This window comes from Aulonocara stuartgranti (assembly GCF_965226115.1).
Source record: "Aulonocara stuartgranti genome assembly, chromosome: 4".
In the NCBI taxonomy this organism is placed as follows: Eukaryota; Metazoa; Chordata; class Actinopteri; order Cichliformes; family Cichlidae; genus Aulonocara; species Aulonocara stuartgranti.
Genome location: NC_138942.1, coordinates 18,061,485 through 18,083,735, shown reverse-complemented (window position 1 = coordinate 18,083,735; position 22,251 = coordinate 18,061,485). Strand labels below are relative to the sequence as shown.

The window sequence follows — 22,251 nt, the reverse complement described above, 5'->3', positions numbered from 1 at the left end:
CATTTTTTAAAATCTGTGTCGTAAATTAATAATAACAGGCTAATAATTAATAATTTGACATCTAGAAATTGATAATTAGGAATTAATATTGTATCCTTAAACTAATTTGTAAATATATTATGCATAATACCTGCACATGTTTATAGTGTATTCTTATTAATTAGTACACCTGTTCACCGGCTTAATACAAATATCTAACCAGCCTATCACGTGGCAGCACATGTGGATGTGGTCAGGTCGACCTGCTGAAGTTCAAACCGAGCATCAGAATGAGGAAAAAATGTGATTGAAGTGACTTTGAACATGTTGGTCTGAGTATTTCAGAAACTGTTGGTCTACACAGCTATCTCTAGAGTTTACGATTCCATAAGAAGGCTGCTGATAATTTAAATAACAGATATAAATAAATAAATAAATAAATAAATAAATAAATAAATAAATAAATAAATATCACATGTATATGAACCTACAGATATGTTTAAGGTAACCAGGTATCGTCAAATACTTTAATAATCTTTAATAATAGTTATTTTGTCCTAACAGGTTTTAAGGTGAGTGTTTGTTTAAATCACAGAGGTGGCCGCAGTGTGTTATGGGATGTTGGAGAGCTGACGCCATCGCTGTGAGGTGTTTTTATTTTTAGCAGGCAGTGAACTGACAACGCTAAAATCATGGGCAGGAAGAAGAAAAAGCAGATGAAGCCTTGGTGTTGGTATCCTTTAGCACACCTTACATTATACTGTTATATTACGCCAGTCGGCACCCGTTTCTATGTCTTGCCAGCTAACGGTTGTGTGAATTAGCAGCTCTTAAGCAACACTTAGCTAACATGACAGTTATTTGTTTACTTGGCATGTGGCTGTTCAGCTTATTTTTAGCGATACTAAATAAAATACATATTAAAAATATCTGTAGTAACTAAACGATATTTTCACCTGGAAGTGCAGCGAGTTTATCATCCAAAGTTTCCTCAGCCGTTATCTCAGGTACTGTAACAGAGATTTCGATGATGAAAAGATTCTCATCCAGCATCAGAAAGCCAAACACTTCAAGTGCCACATCTGTCATAAGAAGCTGTACACCGGCCCCGGGCTCGCCATCCACTGTATGCAGGTGAGGAAACGATAATAATGCAAGTGAAGTGAAGCTAAATCGTGTCTTCGTGCAGTGAAGTTACCACGCTGTACCACTTCACATGTGTAGGTACATAAAGAGACCATTGATGGAGTTCCTAATGCAATACCTGGAAGAATAGATATTGAACTGGAGATATACGGCATGGAGGGTATTCCAGAGAAAGACATGGAGGAGAGGAGAAGGATGTTAGAGCAGAAGAACCAAGGTATTAACACCACGATAATCTCAGGATCCATCTCTTTAAGCTACATGTCTGACTCTGCTCATCCTGATTTTCAGAGACTCAGAAGAAGAAGCAGAACCAGGATGACTCTGATGAATATGATGACGACGATGAGCCCGGTCCCTCCTTTCAGCAGCCTGCTGCACGTCAGCCACAAGCTGGCTATGTCCCCCCTATGACCCAGCCTGGTATGCTTCCTGTTGGATCTGGGACCCCAGCATTACCACCAGGCAGCTACTCAGGTGGGGAACAGATACTTAACTTGATCTGCAATGTTCAAGACTGTTGTAACACTGTAATGGAGTCCTACTTTCTTTTTCATGTCTTAGTTTGAGATGCAAGGAAGGAGCCTCAGCGTAATTTATGTGTAGCATTTGACAGAGATGTATTTTATTATTTTAGCTATAACAGTGTTCATAAATGTTACTTTAGTTGCTGTGCCACAAGATAGACCTGTTTTTGTCACAAAAATAGTGAAAGGAAGAAAGTGTGGTCATGCTAAAAAAAAAAGAGTCTTCCTTGCACTGTGGTTTGTGTATTCCAGCTGTGTGCTTCGCCTCTTTTTATAGGTTTAAGCTTCTGGGAAGCCTCGTCTCCGCTTTCTTCTGAAAGCATTTTAGGAACTGAAACATCCTTGAAACATCCGTCACAGTGTATAAGGCACGAATTAGAGAAATGAGAAAGGCCTCTGGTGTTTGAATGACTCAATGGTGACCCCATGTGGCTGTTCAACATAGTATTTATGCTTTTTTTTGTTTTGTTTTTTCGCCTTGGTGCAAAATTATCTAATTGCTGGTTCCCAAATACTGAGCCTCATTCCTGTTGTTTTGTAAGTTTACATAAAGTATCAAACATCAAAGATGCTAATTGCATTATGTGTGCAACACATAGCTTGTAGCCAAAACGTGTAAACCACATGGTGTACGTTACATAGACACACATCCCTTCGAGGGTACTGACAAAGGGATTCCTCGGGTCAGAGTCGTAACTATTGTGAGCTAAACCGGTACTCTCTTACATGAATTTGAATGACCTCCTGTGTCTCATCTGAAGTAACTATTTGATCCACAATGGGGCGTAATATATTGTATTTATCAATGAAAACTCAACTTGCATTATAGGCCACATTCGGCACACTTTGATCATAAGTGGGGTAGATCAGTGAAACTCCCCTTTCTGTCAGTATAAAGAAGTTAAACTGCAAACAGAATCCATCAGATTATTAATATTTGAAAAAGCATTGAAATTTTAACAGCATGTCTCATTTATTTTTGCATGATAAAGTGACGTTCCTGTAGTGAATTAAGGAATCTTTCAGCAGACACTTTGGACTTAAACTGTAATAACTAAATGTGACAGAATATGTGTTTGTTTATTCTCCCTCTTTTTCCCCCCTTTTTATTTATTTATTTTTTTACTGTGAGCACGCTGTAAAAAACTGAAATTTCTAGACAGTGAAATTTTTTTTGACTTTTTAAAATCTCCTTCACATTTTCTAAAGCTAACCAATAGACAGGACCTAGAGTCTTTGGCCACAATTCTGGCCACTGGGACTTATTCCCCCGGTGCACATAATGAAGTGGCAGGATCGTGTGTTTTGATATAAGTACAATTTTTTTACTTGCTTCAGGAATTCCCCCGATGATGCCAGGTGTGCCACCCATGATTCCAGCGACGCCCCCTGTAATGCCAGGAATGCCTCCAGGGTAAATCTTTGTCATTCTTAATCAAATCTTTCTATCAGTCAAACCCTATATATTATATATATTGTATATTGTAAACATCATGTTTTCTTATGTATTTAGGATGATCCCAATGGGTGGGATGATGCCTCCGATGATGCCCGGTGTACCACCAGGTAATGCCTTGTTAGCATACACCCTCAGGATCCACTTAGATCTCTCTAACTCAGTTTCATTTATTTCTTTTTAATATTTTTAAATACTACGTAACACTACTGCAGTGAGGTGTTTGCACACATGGAATTAATTTTTTCTGCTGGTATCAGGCATTCCTCCTCCAATGGGTACCCGTCCAGCCATCACTCACATGCCACAGCTCCCGCCTGCTGCAGGCGTGCTGCCCAGACCTGCAGTTCCTGCTGGCCCGTCGGTGCAACCTGATGTCACAAAACCTCTTTTCCCGAGTGCTGGGCAGGTAAAACCCTTGACGCCTTTTTATCGCTGCACAGTTTTCACCTCCTCTCAGCATTCTGACAGGACATTACAGTTTTCTTCAGTAAGAGATGTCTAAGCTTGCACGGGTTGATTAAAAAAGGAGACTTTACCCAGGAATTCTTTTAATTGAAAGACTTTTCTGTTTACTTTTCTTTACTTTTTTCCTGTGCTACAGATGGCCGGTCAAGTTGCAAGTACAAGTAAAGCCTCACCAAGCGCAGACACTCAGTCCGCTTCCCCTAAAGCTCTGTTCCCTAGCACTTCACAAGTATGAGGCTGTCTGCCCTCTTTACTCTGACAACCTGCTGCTTTACAGCTGGCATGCACACAACTGTGTATAGTTTGCTTGTGGCGGGCAGGTTGAATCTCTTTCATTTGCAAAGCTGTTTTTTCTTCTTTTTTTCTTAATTAAAATGTTTAGCTATTTTTTTAATTTGCTTTTTAATTTATCTGCATTCACTCAATATTAAAAATAGCTTCATCACCTTAAAATCAAATGTTAAAGTGAAGAATTATGTGGATATGTATAATATATGGGCTTCTGTTGTTGGGCAAAATATGACAGCATGCTCAGCACTTTATTCGGTTTTTTTTTTTAGTTTTTCTGCAGATCTAAAGAAACTGGTTTTATTTTAGTCAAACTTTGAAAGATTTCTTATCATGTTACAATGGTGGAGTAAAATGTTACAGATCCATCTTATAAGCTTGGCATTAATATGGTAAAAGCTTGTTTAGTCAGATGAATTAGATATTTGTGCTGCTTTACAAAATTTGTCCTGTAAGGTTTTGTTTTGGTGTTTTAAATTTTAAAATGTAAATTTACAGTTTAGTGAGTATAAAAAAATCTAGGGTCATAAATTCTCATTTTAAAAAAGAACACATGAAAGAAACACTTTTTGATTGTCATCTATTATGGATACAAGGAAGAGATCAAAGTATTAAACTTTTTGTCTATAGCTGTTCCAGACAAATGCATTTTATTCCTGCTCATGAACGTTATGAATGCCAAGGCTAAAAAGGACCAAATAATCGATATCATTGCAGTAATCTTGGAGTTTGACTAAAATTGACCCCCCTGTGAAATTCAAAGGTCTTTCTGCTGAGTGTCTCTAACCTGCTTTCCTGTCTCTTCCCTCAGAGTCAGCAGACAGTGTCGGGGTCCCCTCACACTCCCCCCTCCACCACCTCCGACCTCGCAAAGCCCACTTTCCCAGCCTACACTCAGTCCTCCACCGGTTTGGCCAGCCCAAATGCTGGCAGCAGTACGGTCTCCAAACCTCCCTCCACAGTAACCAGTAAGCCTGCCACGCTCACCACCTCCAGTGCAACCAGTAAGTTGATCCACCCTGATGAGGATATCTCACTGGTAAGTATTCTAGCTGGAACACTCTTGTTAAAGTAAGTAGTTATGCAATGTGTTTATTTAAAACAAATCTTTTTCTTGTTTTTTTCCTCCCAGCTGAGCTACACATGTCAAGTGTCAAATCACTTTTATTTGCTTTTTTTGTGCCGTAGGAAGAGTTTCGGGCTCAGTTGTCCCAGTACCAGTGCAGTATTCCCCGTCAAGGCCAGACCACCAGTGCTGCAGCGTCAGTGGGTGGCATGATGGCTCCTCAGCAGCACAGCATGAGGCATCCCATACCTGGTATACACTACTGGTAGTTTTAGGCCAACTGTAAACCAAATAATTTAATTTAATTGGCTTCATTTTTTTGTAGTCTTGAAAATGTTTAACTCTATTTCAGCTTTAATTGTTTTAGAAAGTGCTCTATAGATAATGTTTGTAGAGTCTTAAAAGGGCTGCAGTAAAAATTATGTTTTTACCAATGAGCCTGGTCCTTGCAGGTCAGTATGGTGGGCCACAGCAGGGGATGCCAGGCTACATACCTGGGCGACTACCTCCGTATATTCAGGCCCCTCCTGTTGTTCCCCCAGTGTACCAGGGAGGCCCTCCACGGCCAACCATTGTCACGAGACCCCCTGTCATGTCTCCTGGAGGCCACTACTGAAGTCTCCCTCTCTTCAATAGGTTTGGACTCTCAACCCTTTTCTAATGCCCTCAGCGGCTAGTAGAGAAACCAGTATTGGTATTATATTACCAAAGTATACTGATTTTCTGCTACTGAGCTATGAGGAAGAGACATTAAATAAACAGCAAAGACAGGAGCTGTAAACATCCCATGGCATGGGAAATATTACATTGCATCTATCAAAGACCTGTTTGATTTGATTCTGATTGAAACCATCTCTGTTTTGTGGCTTTTTTTCCTTTTCATGTTTAGGTGTATAGAAGTGTAGTAGATATGGTTCGTAGTGTTGTGAAGGCGCTGGAGTTACATGGGCAGTACCCACCCTTTATCAAGGCAAGTTTGATGTAAATACCTTTCTGTTCTAAGCTAAACGGTGAGGCCTTCACAGCACGTAGTGCTGTTGGACTTGTGTCCCCAACTTTGTTTGGTGAGGGCTTCTACTACCTGTTCATGCTCTAACTCTGTCTTTGTGTTGATATTTGTATGAACAATTACTCCCTTAACTCTAAATAAAGGAGGTATTTATTAGTATATGTATGACTGTGAAACTGTATTGTAATGAAATGTTAGATTTTTTTGTGGGATGTTGCTGGGCTGAGACGTCACAACAGGTTTGTACTCCTGGTATAAACTGCATTGTGACTGCTCTTCTGTTATTATGAAGGTGAACAGTAAACATTGATATCTTGTATATGAAATGCAAAATGCTTGTAAATATTGTCTTTTATCTATAGGCAGTCTTTTACTGATGCTCTGTACATGTCACTGATAGAAAGCATTGTACAGGTGCATAGCATCCAGATCATTAAAGGCTGTAGTGCTAAAACCCAGATTTTTCTTCTCCCTGTAGCAATGCCATTGTGGGGAACTGGCTGAGGCCCTGTCTCAGTGTAGCCCTGTTTCAGCCAGAGGCAAGTCTCACTGTTTTCTGTCTTCTCATTCATTATCAGGGGCCCTCACAGCTTACATGCTGTTGGATATCATTGTCCCCAAACTTGCAGCAAGTTTGGTGAAGGTCCTTGTTTGTGTTCTTGTATTTAGGCATCTTTTTCTTTAAACATGTTAACAAACGTAAACAATATTTCATTGTTTGTCATTAAACTATCTACCCTGTCCTCCATTTACTGGTCAAGCTCTTCGCTAGTCTGCCTGAACCCTAAGCCTGGATACTAAACTCAGTCTCAGTATTACTATCCTGATTCTGTTATCATGTCCTGGGTTTTTGAACATTTTGTGTAATAATGTGGAATAGATCAGAGAAAACCACATGTGATCAGGCAGCTGATCATGGTGGAAGTGTTGTACAAAGTGGATCTGTAGTAAATGACCTATGAGAATGAGTATTCCTGTGCAGCCATAACCATGGAACAAGCAATTGCCACTATAGTTCAAAAGGGAAATTGCCATTGCTGCTTTTAAAATAAAAGCAGTCCATGCTGCTTCCATCAGCAAGAGAGGGAAACCACCCTCAGCTTTCTTGACAAAGAATGGCATCACAGCCAGGCACAGAAGAAAAAAGTTTTAAAATGAAACTTGAGTTTCATTTTTAACCAACTTAAAATTGATAATTACTTCTTGGCAGAAGTTTTCTCTGAAATCTTTAGACCAGTGAAGATCTCTGTGGGTGAGACCATCTGAAAAGTCTTTAAAGTATAGAGCTTTCAAATGTGTTTTACTATTATACGGACTATTAAAGGCATGTTCAAGGCCTAAAGGTTCTACAGTAGCATCACCATTTGCAGTTAAAATGTGTGGCAGGATGTTTGAATGAACAAACTACTTTTCACATGGCTTTAAAATGGCTTTACTACTTAATCCTGTTTGTTTTATTAGCTTTCCTCATTTGATCATTTGAATTGAACTATTTACTTAAAGGAGAATCTCTGCCAGTAATGGGTTAGTTAAAGCAGTAAGTACCACAACTATAATTGATTGATGATGTTCGTCAAATTGTATTTGGTATGGCATTTTTTTTTATGTCTGACACAATCGTCTGAAAAAACTGCATCCTTCATAAATCTGAAAGGAATTTTATATTAGTGTGCTGCAATTGTTTTTCACTACTACTAATAAATGCTAGTGAGCATTTGAAAATGATTTCAGCAATATACAGATGTCATTCAGGCAGACGTTATTGGTAAGTATAGTCTTATTATTATTATTTTTAATTCTGTAAACTGTTTACTTCTTGAAGTATACCATTCCATGAAAGAAAATTAATTGGCTCATATTTATGAAATAATGTACTTTGCTTCAGTTTTCAACCTAAAACTTTCAATGTAAAATGTCTCAATTTAAATAAACCAATTCATAACTTCTGATGTATTTAACTTTATTTAACTTTTATTTTTTCTGCACTGGATGTTGAACACTGAGGTTTTCACTAAATAAATGTAAATGCAAATAACATTTCTACATTTCATGATACAAACACAAAATGAATACAAACAGTAAGTTAAGAAAGTACTATCATCAAACATTGTCAAGTAGAAAAAGCAATGCTTGTGGGAAAGCAGTCTGTATTTACATGAACGTCTGTACAAGAACTGTATTGTCCCACATTAAAATTATCTCAGAACACATTTGCAGTCTCTCAAGAATATCCTTTTTTTTTTCTAGAAATGAGGCACACTTTGTTTCACCATTCAAAGATCATTTAAAAAAAATATGCTAACCACAGAAAAACACAATGTTTAACATTTTTCCAAATGTAAACGCTGTTAAAAAATAGTTTCAGAAATTATTTACAGTGATTCTTATTCTTTTTTTGCATGTTTTTTTTAAACTCTGACTTTTTGAACATTCTTCTTTTTATTTTTGTTATCCTTTATTTATCCAAGTAAAATGTAATTAGGATTAAAAACTCTTTTTCAAGACATTTTTGTGAGCAAATACAACATCACAATTTTACAAGTAAAGAAACAACATTGGTATTCAGTACAGACAAGTCAACACAAACGTGAATCATATGTAATTACCGATCTGAACTACTGTTAGAACAGTACAAGTTTAACTCCATATATCCATCCCAGTAAGGAGTTATATGCACACAATGCTGCATTAATATGTGTTACAGTTTTCATAATTATAAAGATCAGTGGTACATGCAAAAAAAAGGTATTTGGAACTGAAACAATAACAAACTCAGAAAGAAATAACTCATGTTTCACACTGGCCTTATTAAATTTGTAAAATCAACAAATGGTCTCTGTAACTCTTTATAGGTCAAGGTCATGTGAACTACATTTACTATTACTTATTACTTATTGGAGATTTACACTGAAGACATTAGTCCATCACTTGGATGTCACAGGCAACTACACCATCAAATGAAAAGCCCAAGTAGAAGTTGACTTTTTCGTTTCCGTGAGGCAGGGAGGCACTATACCGAGGAACTACTCTGATCTTGCCACTGCTTCCACATCTCACAAACAAGGTTTCATTTTCTGTCCACCCTTCAACCCGTTTGAGAAGTTGCACAACTTGTTTTGTTTTCCATACTTCTCCTCCCAGCCATTTTAGTTTTCTTTCACTTAGAGTGCCTTTAATCTCCTTTTCAATAGCACTTCTGTGAACAATCTTGTTAAGACCTCTTGCCTTTGCCAGAAAGAAGTGTGTCACAATCCTGCTTTTCCTCTGAGACCTTTGTTGGATCTTTTGCTCACAAAGTCTCTGAAGGGCATCGATGGCTGAGAAAAGGGTCTGAGCACCATCAGAACTTACTTCATCACTTGTCTCAGGCCAAAACAGAAGGGAGAGAAGGAACAGAGCGCTTGCTGATGACATGTGTTTCCCTTTTGTCACAAATCTCTTGCTGAATTTTTGTAGCTTTTGAAGAGACAGAAGCTTTGAGGAACCAGGTAGAATACAGTTGAGAGCTATCTGACAAAAGATGAAGTTTGTGAGTTCTGTTGGATCAAGATCATTCCACATCAGGTTTTCTGGGTACAGGCTAAAGATTTTCTCAAGTTTTTTTCCTGCCCTCTCTGGTTTCTTGTCATAAAGTAGTGAGATGATAGATGTAACATTTCCTCCACCAAGCTTGTAGGCCCTCATCTGTCTTTGGAATGGAGAAAGCTTTTCAACCGGACCAGCCATGTCAATGTCATTGCTTTCTGTTGCTTGATCACTCTCATCTGGTGTAAGACAAAAAAATTCAGCATATACAGCACTCTTTCTTGTCAGCCACTCTCTTGGATTGTGCACTTGCTCTGGATCTCTTGCATCAAGCTCTTCATCCTCTTCACTAATGTCAGTTTGAAAATAGCTGAGTTCCTCAGAAATGCACTCAAGTGCTTGGCTCAAGCTCCTCTGTAAGCCTTTCAACTGTTGATGAAACTTCTGCCAGGGTGTTTTGACCTCTGCTGGTATGTAGTCTGTCAGCAGGTACTGCATCAGCTCTGATTTTCCAGTAGTGTTTGAAAAAACATCTACTCCTGACAGGAATTTTAGGAGCCTGCAGCCAACATCTACTTCCCCATAGTATGAATTGTTAAGGTTGACAGTCTCTTTTTTAGGTGTTTTTTCAGAAGCCCGAAAGGCAGAGATTCCTTTGACTGCTGTGCTTATGATTTCAATTCCCGTTTCAGGGGATGGCTCTTTTTCTTCAAGGGTATCATACAAGTGATAAAACCACCACTTATACACTTGTCCCAGTGTGTCAAGGATAAATGTATCATGTGGTGCAAGAGATTTTGCTTCTTTGGCCCATTCAAGAGCCTCTTCAAATCTATTATGAGTGTAAAGCAGCCGAGCAAGCTGTTGTGCTACACATGCATCTTTTCCTAAAGCTATGTAAGCAGCTTTCATAAGATCAACAGCTTTCTGAACACCCCCTTTATCAACATCACGGACATGCTCAATAAGGGGTGAAAAAGTTGTGTCTTTAGGATCTCCTCTGCTCTTCTTGTTGCGTCTAATGAAAAGAGCTCTGATAAACCTCAGAAATTCATCTCTGTCAAACCTGTGATTGATCAGTACCTTATCACTGATGAGATCCATGGCAATATCACTCTGAGGCAAATTAGCAGACAGCTGACTCAGAATTTCTTTTGCCACCAGTGGATGAATAATTCGTATCGATGGGATGTGTGTTGAACTTTGGTTAAGGTGGATGAAAATGAGCCTGGCTTCATCACTTAGATGATCCACAAAGGCATGGTACTGATTTCTATCCATATATGTTGCAATGCCGAGTAATGCTTCACAGTGTGACACAGATATGTATGAATCTTTTACGTAGCAATTCAAGAGAGCCACGAATCTGATGAGACGAGTTGTGGGTGTTGAATGATCGATTTTATCTAGAAGATTTTTTACAAAGTCTTTAATGTAGCTTCGCTCGTACCCTTCAGTCATCAGTACGAATGTGAGGATGAAGTCAGGTTCAAATTGCATTTTGAGTTGCTCAAGCTTTTTTGAGAACAAGGGCTTCTCTTCTGCAGACAGCTTGTGAGTGACTGCTACTGTTTGAGATAATGATGCTCTGCACATACTTTCTGGATCGTTTGACCGGTTGCAGATGAGCAGGATAAAGCACAACACAGAGGAACTTATCTTTTTAGTTGCAATAACATTTCCAAGGTGCCCTCTGAGGTCATTGATGTAATCTGGATTGTGGTCCTCTAGCAGGAGGAGCACTGGGAGACAGATATTTTTGTCGTTTTCATCATGTTCCCTCAGTTTCACTGCATGTTCACACACAGTTGTGATTTCCTTACCCTGCTTAACAACTGCACATCGCACTTTATTTCTCCACCTCCAAAGGATCTGCCGTGCTACTGTACTTCCACCACTACCTGGATGATGGTATATGTTCACACTCTCTATGGGGCGTATGGCTTTGGGACGATGTACTATATTTTCTAGAATGGTATTTGCTTCTTTGTAGGCATCCCTCTCTATAATCACCCCACACTTGTGTTTATCAGCAAGCCAGAAGTTGATCCAGTTGATCTTTCCACCTCGATAGAAGTAGCTCTCAGTTTGTTGGATTTCCTCCTCACTCATGATCTCTAGTTTTGTATCATTGCACTGATCAACACTGATGATTTCCAAAGAATCTAGCATAGCCTCTTCAACTGACTTTAGGAAGCACAGGCCTCCATTTGGGACTGGTAATGTCCTTGTGGATTGATTTTTCAATAGTTGAATGCTTTGAACTGTGGCATCCACGTGACTCAGTGGCATTTCAACAATGCTGATTTCTTTGAGATCAGAAATCGGGCAAGACACCTGGGCAAGACTTGACCACTTCTTGTAGTTTTCCTTTGACTCTGATATGACTGCCAAAAATTCATGTCCGCTCATTTCTGAGTAGAATTCATGGAAAGTCTCAACAAGTGGCTGTTCAACATCGGACATGAGCAGGAAAAGGACAACAAATGAACGTCTGGAAAGGATGTCATTGCAGATGAGTGACACTGCTTTTTTCAGTTTCCTTTTTCTTGTTTTGATCCAAGTTTTCCCATCACAGGGTTGTTCTCCACCTGGGAAGTTGTTTCTTCCATTGCAGAAAATCCAACTTATTCTCTCAGGAAGTTGTAAAGACTTTTTGATGTCATCAATTCTCTTGTCTTTTGCATAGTCATCAAAAAAGTGAAGGTTTACTGCTTTCTGTTTCTTGTATTTTCCACAAAGACCAGATGTTTTTGAATCTGGGTCAAAGTCAAACACACAGAATAAATTCATGTGAACTAAGAAGCTTATGTTGTCAAGATGCGCTGGTTGAAATTTGTTTGTTACAACAATGTAAAACAGAGAGTTGTCCATGTGCTTTTTCCCACATGTTAGGAGGATAGCAAGTTTCCTCTTTTGATCCTCGCCAAAGTCCAGAGTTGTTTCATTGCTTGTAGATTCTGCCTCCTCTCTCTGTTGGTCTTTTTCTCTCAGTCCTTGAATGAAAGGAACAAGGTCGTCTTCAGGTACACGTGGTGTGTTTGCTCCAACTCTGTAATAGGGAATTTTCTCTTCACATTTGACTTTGTTGTCTTTTTCAGAGAATTTAGGAACACCAACATAGTAAAGCTTATCTTTTACAATGCTTGCTTTTGGGACAATGTCATATTCAATGACCCATGTGTTCCCACTACTTTCCTTGTCAAGCACCTCAATGAATCGCGGGTGCCTTATACAACTCCTGGCATCACTTTGTTGATTTGACCCTTTGAAGCACCTTTCAATGTAGTCTAATGCATCCACAAAGTCTTCTCGATTGTTTGCAGGTATCCCGATGATTTCTCCATGTTTGTGAGTTCCTTTGACTTTATCCATGATGCCAAAGTGAATTGTCCCATTTGCTCTCATATTCATGCATGCGCATGCAAATCTTAACACTTCACTGGCTACTTTTACTTGTAACCTCTTTGAGTCTAGTTTGTATGCAATCTCAAGCGACTTATATTCATGGCATGGAACCATCATGTTTTCAGTCCCTGTCTCAGGAGGAAGCACATGATGTTTCACGTACCTGAAGTCCTTTTCATCCTGGTCAAATTTACGATAGTCACAGGAAACCACTTCTGTAGTGGATATGTTATCATTGCTCTCTGTAGGAATATTTTTATCCTTTGCTCCGTCACATAGTTCTTGTGATGAAAGCTTTGGTTCTTGTTCTACATCTTTAACAGCTTCCTTTTTGCCATCTCTACTCTTGCCAGATGAATCGCTTGTCTTTTTTATTTTCTGCTGTTCCGGTATTAAAAGTTCATCTCGTTTCTTCAGTAGGTGTTCAATTTGGCCACTTTTCATTCCAATTGTTTTGTTGAGGAAATCCCGGTCTACAGTTGTGAGAACTGGTCCTGTCACTTCCTCCTCCATCATTTTTCCTATGTACAATTCTTTTATTCCAATGGATTTCAGCCAGGAACTAACATGAGATTCTGTCCAGCTGTCATATGGAAGCTCACGCCACTCTGAAACAAAATTTTAAAATCAGTTGTGTTATTTAAATTAAGTTAGTTAAATATAGGTTAATCATAAAATAATAAAGGTTATAATGATTACTCCCATCAGTGTCTTCTTGTAAAACAATTTGAAATAATGTTATACTATACTAAGCTTTAAATGTGGTTGGTAGAATTTTTTTTATTTTTTTTACATATAATAGATTTAGATAATAGCATTGTGCTCATTCTTAAGAAATCTGAAAAATAGAATAACATCAATCAGTGATGATTATTTTTTATTACTTATTGTTGGCAGGGTTGAGGTTATTATTCAAAAAAGTAATATATCATATATTGATGATGGAATTTAAAATAATTTTAAAAGTAATACAGTCGATTACCTATGGACTGTATTACTGTACGTATAAATACTTTGTCACATAATTGTCAGTCAACAACATAAATTCGTAGGATACAGACTCACATTTTGTACATACACTCAGCTTTAATATCACTCTCTTTTCTTGGCTAGCTTTATACCAGCATGTTGTCTGTGCAGATGTTTGTAAAGAGCTTCACATGTGTTGGCAGTTGTTTTTGTCTTGAATACAATTTGCACTTTACCTCTATTCTCTTTTTCATTTGTGCAATAAAAATAAGAGTAATATTCATATCTCCACTCGTAAAAGGTTGTAGACCACGCAAACATTTTCCTCCCACTTACTTGCAAACTAACATCAGCTGATTGTAACAAGTGCACAGGGAAAAAAATGTTTTCTTTCTGTACAGATAACTAAAGAGCCCTTGTAACGCAATTAACTATTATATCTGCAGTGTTGGGAAGGTTACTTTTAAAATGTATTCCACTACAGATAACAGAATACATGCCCCAAAATGTATTTTGTAACGTATTCCGTTACATTACTCAATGAGAGTAACATATTCTGAATACTTTGGATTACTTAATAAATTGTCATGCTTTTTACAACTACATGAATGTACTATTGCTGTGCGATTTATTACTTTTGCTGAAGGTTACTTGCCATACCAATACCGACTATATTTTTAAATCTTAATATAAAATGAGTAACAGTAGGGTGGACATTTGTTAGGATGCCTGGGTCGTTGACCCAGGGTTTTTGAGTTTATTATATTATTTATAATTTCTAGTCTTTGGGTTTTTGTTAGAGTCATGTCTTATGGTTTGTCTCTGTGTAATCCTTAGTTGCTGTCTCCCCTGTCCACTATATCCCCGTGTCCAGTCAGTGTCTGCCCTGGTCCCACGTCTCTGTTCCCTCTGTTGTAGTGCCTGCATGTGAGTCTGTGTCTTTTGTTCAGTCTGTGTTATGTGTTTCCTGTTTTACTTTGAAGGTCTCTGTCTTATCTCAGTGTGTTCAGTTTACGCTTCCTTGTCTCGTCAGTTCTGATTTGCCCCAGCTGTGTTTCCCTCCTGTTGTCCATTCCCTGATTGCTCCCTCTATGTATTTAAGCCCTGTGTTTCAGTTTGTCATTGTTGCGATCTACTCTTATCTACCCTCACTTATGCGGTGTGTTTTGGTTTTCCCTGCCTGCGTTATTGTTTGTACTTTGGAGGTTTGTTACTTTGAGTTCAGCATTAAAGCTGTTTTTTTGAGTTCACGTCTGTCTCCGGAGTCTTCACTTTGGGTTCTTTTCCTGCCTGCACACAGCCGTTTTATAACAACATTAGGTAAGGCTGCACTTTTTGTAGCGATCTCATATATAAAACTGGTCCGCGGCTCCGAACCTTAAAGGCATAAAACCGTAAAGGAACCTCTGGCTAATACATCGGGTTCGTGTCGGGCTCGTAGCCGAAAACTAGCTTTACTTTGTTGTGTGGGTCAACTTTGCTAGTGAGAGACAGAGAGAGGCGTTGAAAGGCTGCTCCAATGGAACTTATTGTTTCGGAGGAAAACACGAACACAGCGTACAGTCGAGTCCTAATAGCTTACTTACAACTGGGCTCGTCAGGCACACTTTTTGGCTGCAGTGGTTATTATTATATTTACATGCTTCCAGCTCCCGTTTCTACTTGGTGACAACTTGTATTTTTTTTAAACTTTTTTTCTCCCTCCCTTGCGCTCACAGACACAAAATGGCAGTCCATTCTCCCTGCAGCACGGACTGCACTGCCCAGCCCATGAGGCTACGTTCTTTAGGTCTATGCCTGAAACACTCTGCCTATTGCCTTCATTTTAAATCTTTTTTGTGAATAATTTTTAAAAATATTTCTTAACGTCATTATGCGGGCTGCAAGTAGAGGTGACATGGGCCGCGAGATTGTGCTATATAGTACAATCTGATAGTAATACATTACTTATGAATGCATTACACTCAACAGTGATTAGCAAAACTACCTTATTCTATTAACAGAAAGAAATGCCATGCTAATTTGTATCATAGATCCAGCAAACCACTAAAAAAACTGCACTGAAGGAATCTTTACAATGTTAAAATGTAGATAGGCCCACAACATCATCAGTCTGTAAATAATTAGGTATTCAGACAAGCAAGCAAGCTCTTAATAATATCATGCTTCCCAAAATTGAACGAGGTGCCGGAGAAATTTCTCCACGCTATTGTGAGACTAAAGCCAGAAAAGGAACAGTCTTTTTCAACACTCACCTATTCTATATTCAGAGTGGAACATGGCACTCTGCTGATATGACTAATCTTGAAACCCATATCAGATGTGTAATTGCACCTGGGTGTTTTTCTCTTGTTTGCCCTCTACTTGAACAACATACCACCACCCGTGAAAGGTTCAGAGCACAGCTTTTACTTTCAAGATAATATTCTCTGCTTACACTTTCACAGTTTTACTGCTGTTCAGCAAGAAGTTTGCGACTGTTTGCAGACAAGCTGACATCTTTCATGCAAACTACGAATGACCGCGCCAGCTTGCTAGTAATTAAAGGAATTGAAAGGAAGTGTAGAATCACATGTCTCTTTGCGACCAATTTCACGTACTGACTGCCAGCATTTAAATGTGACTGCCTGAATTGATCGCACACACTCAAAACTGTGATTGCAAATCTACCAGATGCAATGCAGCACATTTAAGAAGCAGTGCTCTGCTCTGGATCGCCCTGAGAATGTGAAACTGTGCCTTTAACACTGTTTTGTTCTATCTTTTGCACAGCATCACGATACAGTAGGAGCATTTCAGAAGTCAAGTCTTTAAGTGGAGATTATTGGACTCATTCCTGTTTGTCTTCTTTAAGACAACAATCTAACAATCTGATGACCAAAATTCTCGATTGAATTTTGTCTCGATTGAAAACCTACCTTTTTAGCTTAGCCTTCCCGGCCTCCTAGAGCATGCCTTTTAAGTGTACTTTCTTGCCCTCCCCTTTCCTCTCTTTTGCTTATATTGTTTTATTGTTTTCTATGGTTAAGTCTTGCTTACTTGTATACTTGTATGCATGGTTAATCAATGCCTCCCACCTGCTAGCTTATCTGCCTTTGTACTTTACTACTGTTTTTTTGGATTATGTGAAGCACTTTGGCTACCTCTGGTTTTAAATGTGCTATACAAATAAAAACTATGCTTTTCTACCTATATCAGGCCTTTATTTCTAACCTGGTCTTGTGATATACATTTCATACTCACCAATTTCTGAGCTGCTTCTTTCCATTTTTGATTGTTTCTATGAATAGCAAAAACATTAAGTTTAATATTTACTACGTTGTATTTTCTAATAATTTGAATTGCACAGGTGCAGTAGAAGATTACACTTACCACATTCACAAGACTATAGAACACCAGTATAGTTGATCATCCCTCTTTCAGTATTTCTGCTGGCGATAAAGTCAGCATGCTCTCAGTTTTGAAAATAAAATGTTTGAAAATTACATTTATTCAAAAATCAGTTTTGTTGATATACACAGATCAGGCATAACGGGTCAGGGTAATGGGTGGCCAAGGCTCACCAGTACATGTTGGCAGTGAAGGCTGGTCCATTTGGCAAGACGAATAGACAAACTACTGTAGGTAAGATTGCTAAAAAGTTCACGCTATTTCTGATAGGATGTCAGAATACACAGTGCTTCAGTTTGTTGCATATGAAGCTACATAGCCACAGACCTGTCAGGGTGCCTGTGGCGGAGGTGTGGTCCCGGGCGCGGCTGCAGGGGAGGAGTGGTGCAGTGAGCTCAACAGGGCGGTGCTGGAGAGGCAGGTAAGAACAGCTCATGGCGTTTGGGCTGATGACAGTTTCCTTCCCCTTTTTTAGTGAGAGGAGAGAGGAGCGGAGGGGAAGCTGGGATCAGCTGAGACCGGAGCTGTCCAGACTACGGCCTGTCACAACAAATGAAAACTAAAAATAAACGTGGCATCTGCCATTAAAGAACTGTGTGGGTGTGTAGGTGTGTGAAGTGCATTTCACAGTGCTCATACTGACTCCTGTTCACCACAGAGAAAGTGCCAACAATGTGCATGTAAGCATCAGAACTAACCATGGATCAATGGAAGAAGATGACCTGGTCTAATAAATCACATTTTCTTTTACACTACGTGTATGGGTGGGCATGTCACTTACCTGGGGAACACCTGGCACCAATATACACCTACCTAAGCATTTTTGTAGACCATGTTCACTCTTTCATAGGAACAGGAGTTTTCTCATGGCTGTTGCCTCTTTCAGCAGTATAATGTACTCTGCCACAGAAATGGTTCAGGAATGGTTCGAGGAGCACAGCAATGAGTTTGTTATGTTGGCTTGGCCTCCAAAATTCCCATAGACTAGTATCTGTGGGACATGTTGAACAAACAAGTACAATCAATAAAGCCCCAACCTTAAACGTGCAGGACTTAAAGAATCTGTTCTTAATTCTTGGTCTTGGTCCCAGATACCACAGCACACCTTGAGGGGTCTACTGGAGTCCATGCCTCTATAGGTCAGGGGTGTTTTGGAAGCAAAAGGGGGACCAACAGATTATTAGGCGGGTTGTCATAATGCGATACCTGATTGGTGTAGGTCTTCAGTTTTATTGACCATAAATTAAACTGTTTGCTAGATTATGTAGTTGTTGTGAGGCTTTTAATGGTCTCAGACAAGCATAAAGGATAAATAGCACATGGTGTCTGTTACTGTACTGAAATAAATTAATTTCCTTCATATGAATGCAATTATTTTTCCTTCAGTACACATGGTCTTGTATCCAATGCAGTGATTTTCAAGTAAGTACTTAGATGAGATAATTCATTTAAACAATCCAGTTTAAACAGTGCTAAAAGAATAAATTATGTCTGTAGTCTGAATTTCTGAACACTGTTATTCGGTTCAACATGTTAATCATTTACTTGAATATATACTAGTCTGCCAGACCCACCCATCCACCCTGCATGTTTCCTCATAAATGATCAGTTTCTCTGTTCATGCATCAAATTATATTATACAGGTTAAGTTCAAAAAATTGCTTTCTCCAGTAATGGATTTAGAGCAGATAATCACCTTATGATTATTCAGCAGTAGCTCAAAAACTGAAGAAAACCATGAGTAAACATATGAACATTACCTGATACTGCTGAAGTGAAGCAGAGCAAAGTTACAGAGGTTTTATTAGAGACACAGCTAAGTGTTTTGCAATATGGCATAATTTGCAAAAGTTTACATTTCTTCTGTATTGAACAACAGAAATTAGGCTTTTTTTCGTAGGTCATTTTGGGGAAAAAAAACAAACAGCTGCCAACAGTGCTGTGAACAATGGTAGACTGGTGCTTAATAAGCAAGTGAATAATGCAAACAAATTGAGGTTTTTGATGGGAAACTGTTCTTGAAGTACACTGAGAGAGAAAGAGCTGAGCAGGAAGTGTGATTTTATCATGGTGGAAGGAAAATAGCAAAAGTAAGAGGGAATTAATGACGTTGTTTTTCAAATGTGAAGTGTAGTTTTGATCTTTGAACCATTTACCTGCTCTTTACTCTTTAATTAAGTTTGCTGTTTAAGCTGTTTGGCAAATGTTAAAATAGTTTTTTGAGATTTGTGCAGTTGTGGGTTTGTGCTGCACAAAGCACTGCTTTAGCCACTCCTGTGTTTGTGATCCTGGGGTGTCTATTTTGACTGTAGACATAGATAGGACTACAAATGGAAGTGCAGTAATAGAAACTAAGCAAGAAATTGAAACTTAAGTATTCTCTTGTTAGAGAGTTGAAATGCTTAACAAGAAGTGTTTTCATTCAATTTGTTTTGTGGTTTTATACATTTATTAGTATGTTGTAATATTTTTTTTCACACTGTGAAATTTTAAAAATTATTTATTTTATACAATTTTTTCATCATTTAAATTTCCAAACTGCCTTTTCTCCAGTAACAATTATGGTGAAATTTAAGTTGTTCTTTTGTGTGATTGCACACTGCCCATGAGAGGACCACTTAGTAAGCAGAAGTTTCAATTCAGTTTTATCTATACATTACCAAATTACAACAACAGTCATCCAGAAGAGAGACTTAGTCACAAAAATGGTGGACAGAAAGTTATTTTCCAGTCTGTGAGATGTCGGCTTTCAGCAACGGCATGTCCGCGTACGTGCCGTTGGGTGAACGGGATGGTCCGCGCTTTTTGTTGACATCTTTTTGCGGAATCCGTTTACCTGCTCTTTAATCTTTCATTAAGTTTGCTGTTTTTGCTGTTTTCTGACCTTTAACCTGAGATTCTAGCGTTTCTGGCAAAATACATTTATATTTAAAGGATTTAATGAATCGCGATCGCATTATTAAAACTAAAATCATTTTGAATCAGGAAATAATTTTTTAACCCACCGATAGTGAATACGAATACGCATATATGCTGACATTACAGATGTACTTACCTAATCTGATCAGCAGAGTTTAACACCCCGCTTCCTGGACCAAATGCAGCTATGGGTTTGTGCTGCAGAAACAACTGCTTTGGCTACTCTCGTTTTTGTGATCCTGGGCGTGTCTATTTTGACTGTAGACATAGATGGGATTAGGCACTACTAAAAACGAAACTGCAGTAATAGAAACTAAGCAAGAAATTGAACCTCAGGTATCCTCTTGTTAGAGAGTTGGCTGTAATAAAGAGCTGTTTGTTCAATGGTGACGATCATCATGAGTTTGCAACTACATGATAAGCACATCATGGAACCACCAAAAAGGCAAAAAAAACATCAGCAGTTTGGGAGCATTTTGACATATCTCACAAAAATAACATACGCCTCCTCAAATCAATCTCAGAGAGGATGGTTAGTTAAAGGTGTATGTGTGTATTTTACACAGGGCCCCTATTATCACAGCAGGGCTGCTGGTGTACATGGAATGACCAGCAGATAATTCATGACACATGAAGGCCTGTTACCACCATGAGGTAGCTGATGAACAGGTGATGAACGGAAGGCTGAGTTGGTCTTAAATGTCATCCTGCTGATTGCCGTTGATGGGTTACAGGTGGAAAATGCAGATGTGGAACCTTCACGGATGGACACAGGAAAACAGGGACTAAGCTGAAAAACACCAGACACTCATTCGGATCATAACACCTTTAAATCTTCACCATGCCAGGTAAGAGAGGGAGAAAAGGCTCTGAAAATCATTAAATCATAAAGTGCCCAGACTAGCAAGCAAACACCATTTCAGTGTAATATGCCAACAACTTATTCAGCTCCTGGTAATGATGTGTTGATCACTGACAAGTTTTTACTACTTTTTACAACTTATACCTAAAACTAGTATATCCCAGTAGTTCTAGGTATAAGTGGTTGTACTTTGTTTTTCTTTTTTGTTTCTTTTGTTGTTTTTCTTCAGAGGATTAATTAAACAAAATGTTACATCCCCCAGGAGGATGTTGGTTTTCTTCTTTCAACTAACTCCTTATGTTTTGTCTAGGCTCCACCTCCTCTGTCCTGATTGGATGCTGCTCACAGAATCCAGCTATTTGTCAATCAGCAAAGCACTACTAAAGGCTTGTGGAGCTGTGTTTCTGGGCCCTCTGGCCATTTTGATTGCCGTACCCGTGCAGGCTTGCATGCCTCTTGACTTGTATGTGCTTTTGTGTTTTCATGTTCACACTGCCTGTCGGGGAGAGCTGCCTTTTGTTTTGACACCCTGCTTTCTCCTGTTTATGTGTTGTTAGGTAGGTTATGGTTATAGGTTGTATATTTTGTTTTCTTTGGAGTTAGGTAAGTTTCTTTTATTTTCATATCAGGAATGTTTTGTTTGTTATGTTGGCCTTGGCTCTCCCTGAAGTTAACCCTCATTCTGAACCAGAATTTCAATGCTAGCATGAAATAAACCTTTTAAAATTACCATCTTGGCTCCTACTTCACTATTTACCTCTGTTAGTCCCTTCAAACCCCCCAGACCAGCCTGGGGACGTAACATAAAGAAAATGAAATAATTCTTTAACAAAGAAGTGAGGCATATTTTACAGCCATTAGCAAACTGCAACAACTACATGTCAATGTTTTTTTTGTTCATCCTTTTGTCTTTTCCCCACTTATCCATTAAACCTCTGTTAACCCTGAATTTTATTTATTTATGTTGTCAGGTGTGGCTCTGGTTTCATGATACTCACCTCTCCATGTGTCAGAAAGTTAAACTAATGACTTTAAATTGACTTTAAATGTGTAAAACTGTAATAGTGCAGACTTACAGATAATTTTTCACGTGGATGAGTATGCTTGTAATTTAAGAGAAGGCGGACTAAGTGCAGTGTAATTCACTCCATATTAAACCCACTTCATTGTATCTTTAAATGTAGAATAAATGCTGCATTAGAGACGAAGGTAAAGTCATGGGAGTGAAAATACGAAAAA

At 38.6% G+C, this 22,251-nt stretch overlaps 2 protein-coding genes across 11 annotated transcripts; one reads left to right on the top strand and one right to left on the bottom strand.

Moving 5' to 3' along the window:
* Nucleotides 1–573: 573 nt before the first annotated feature.
* On the top strand, nucleotides 574–21,741 carry LOC309704473 (BUB3-interacting and GLEBS motif-containing protein ZNF207-like). Of its 9 annotated transcripts, none has more exons than XM_082529636.1 (16): nucleotides 576–712; nucleotides 987–1,113; nucleotides 1,204–1,342; nucleotides 1,417–1,602; nucleotides 2,991–3,066; nucleotides 3,166–3,218; nucleotides 3,369–3,517; nucleotides 3,713–3,805; nucleotides 4,676–4,903; nucleotides 5,053–5,182; nucleotides 5,383–5,566; nucleotides 5,820–5,900; nucleotides 6,418–6,478; nucleotides 17,363–17,839; nucleotides 20,885–20,998; nucleotides 21,323–21,741. In XM_082529636.1, exons 1-11 carry the CDS (start codon nucleotides 672–674, stop codon nucleotides 5,544–5,546), a joined length of 1,386 nt encoding a protein of 461 aa, XP_082385762.1. In that variant the 5' UTR covers nucleotides 576–671; the 3' UTR covers nucleotides 5,547–5,566; nucleotides 5,820–5,900; nucleotides 6,418–6,478; nucleotides 17,363–17,839; nucleotides 20,885–20,998; nucleotides 21,323–21,741. The 9 variants fall into 9 exon arrangements, with proteins under 9 accessions (XP_082385761.1, XP_082385762.1, XP_082385765.1 ...); XM_082529639.1 differs by having other exon boundaries at nucleotides 5,383–5,900; nucleotides 17,363–17,465; nucleotides 17,707–17,839; XM_082529635.1 differs by having other exon boundaries at nucleotides 574–712; nucleotides 5,383–5,900.
* Nucleotides 8,794–17,670, bottom strand: LOC309704471 (sterile alpha motif domain-containing protein 9-like). 2 transcript variants are annotated; one of them, XM_082529628.1, is made up of 4 exons: nucleotides 17,559–17,670; nucleotides 17,214–17,269; nucleotides 17,085–17,121; nucleotides 8,794–13,480 (listed from the first exon to the last, which is right to left on the bottom strand). In XM_082529628.1, the coding sequence occupies exons 3-4, from the start codon at nucleotides 17,107–17,109 to the stop codon at nucleotides 8,856–8,858; spliced, it is 4,650 nt and encodes a 1,549-aa protein (XP_082385754.1). In that variant the 5' UTR covers nucleotides 17,110–17,121; nucleotides 17,214–17,269; nucleotides 17,559–17,670; the 3' UTR covers nucleotides 8,794–8,855. The 2 variants fall into 2 exon arrangements, with proteins under 2 accessions (XP_082385754.1, XP_082385755.1); XM_082529629.1 differs by having other exon boundaries at nucleotides 17,214–17,272; nucleotides 17,559–17,657.
* Nucleotides 21,742–22,251: the final 510 nt, after the last annotated feature.

What these genes read in the sequence shown, in the direction of transcription:
- LOC309704471 (XM_082529628.1), bottom strand. Translation starts at nt 17,109, where the DNA reads ATGGAAAGAAGCAGCTCAGAAATTG. An exon ending in AAGAAGCAGCTCAGAAATTG is followed by an intron (nt 13,481 to 17,084) that starts GTGAGTATGAAA and finishes ATTTTGTTTCAG; the next exon opens with AGTGGCGTGAGCTTCCATAT.
- LOC309704473 (XM_082529635.1), top strand. Translation starts at nt 672, where the DNA reads ATGGGCAGGAAGAAGAAAAAGCAGATGAAGCCTTGGTGTTG. An exon ending in TCGCCATCCACTGTATGCAG is followed by an intron (nt 1,114 to 1,203) that starts GTGAGGAAACGA and finishes TCACATGTGTAG; the next exon opens with GTACATAAAGAGACCATTGA. An exon ending in GATGCCCGGTGTACCACCAG is followed by an intron (nt 3,219 to 3,368) that starts GTAATGCCTTGT and finishes TGCTGGTATCAG; the next exon opens with GCATTCCTCCTCCAATGGGT.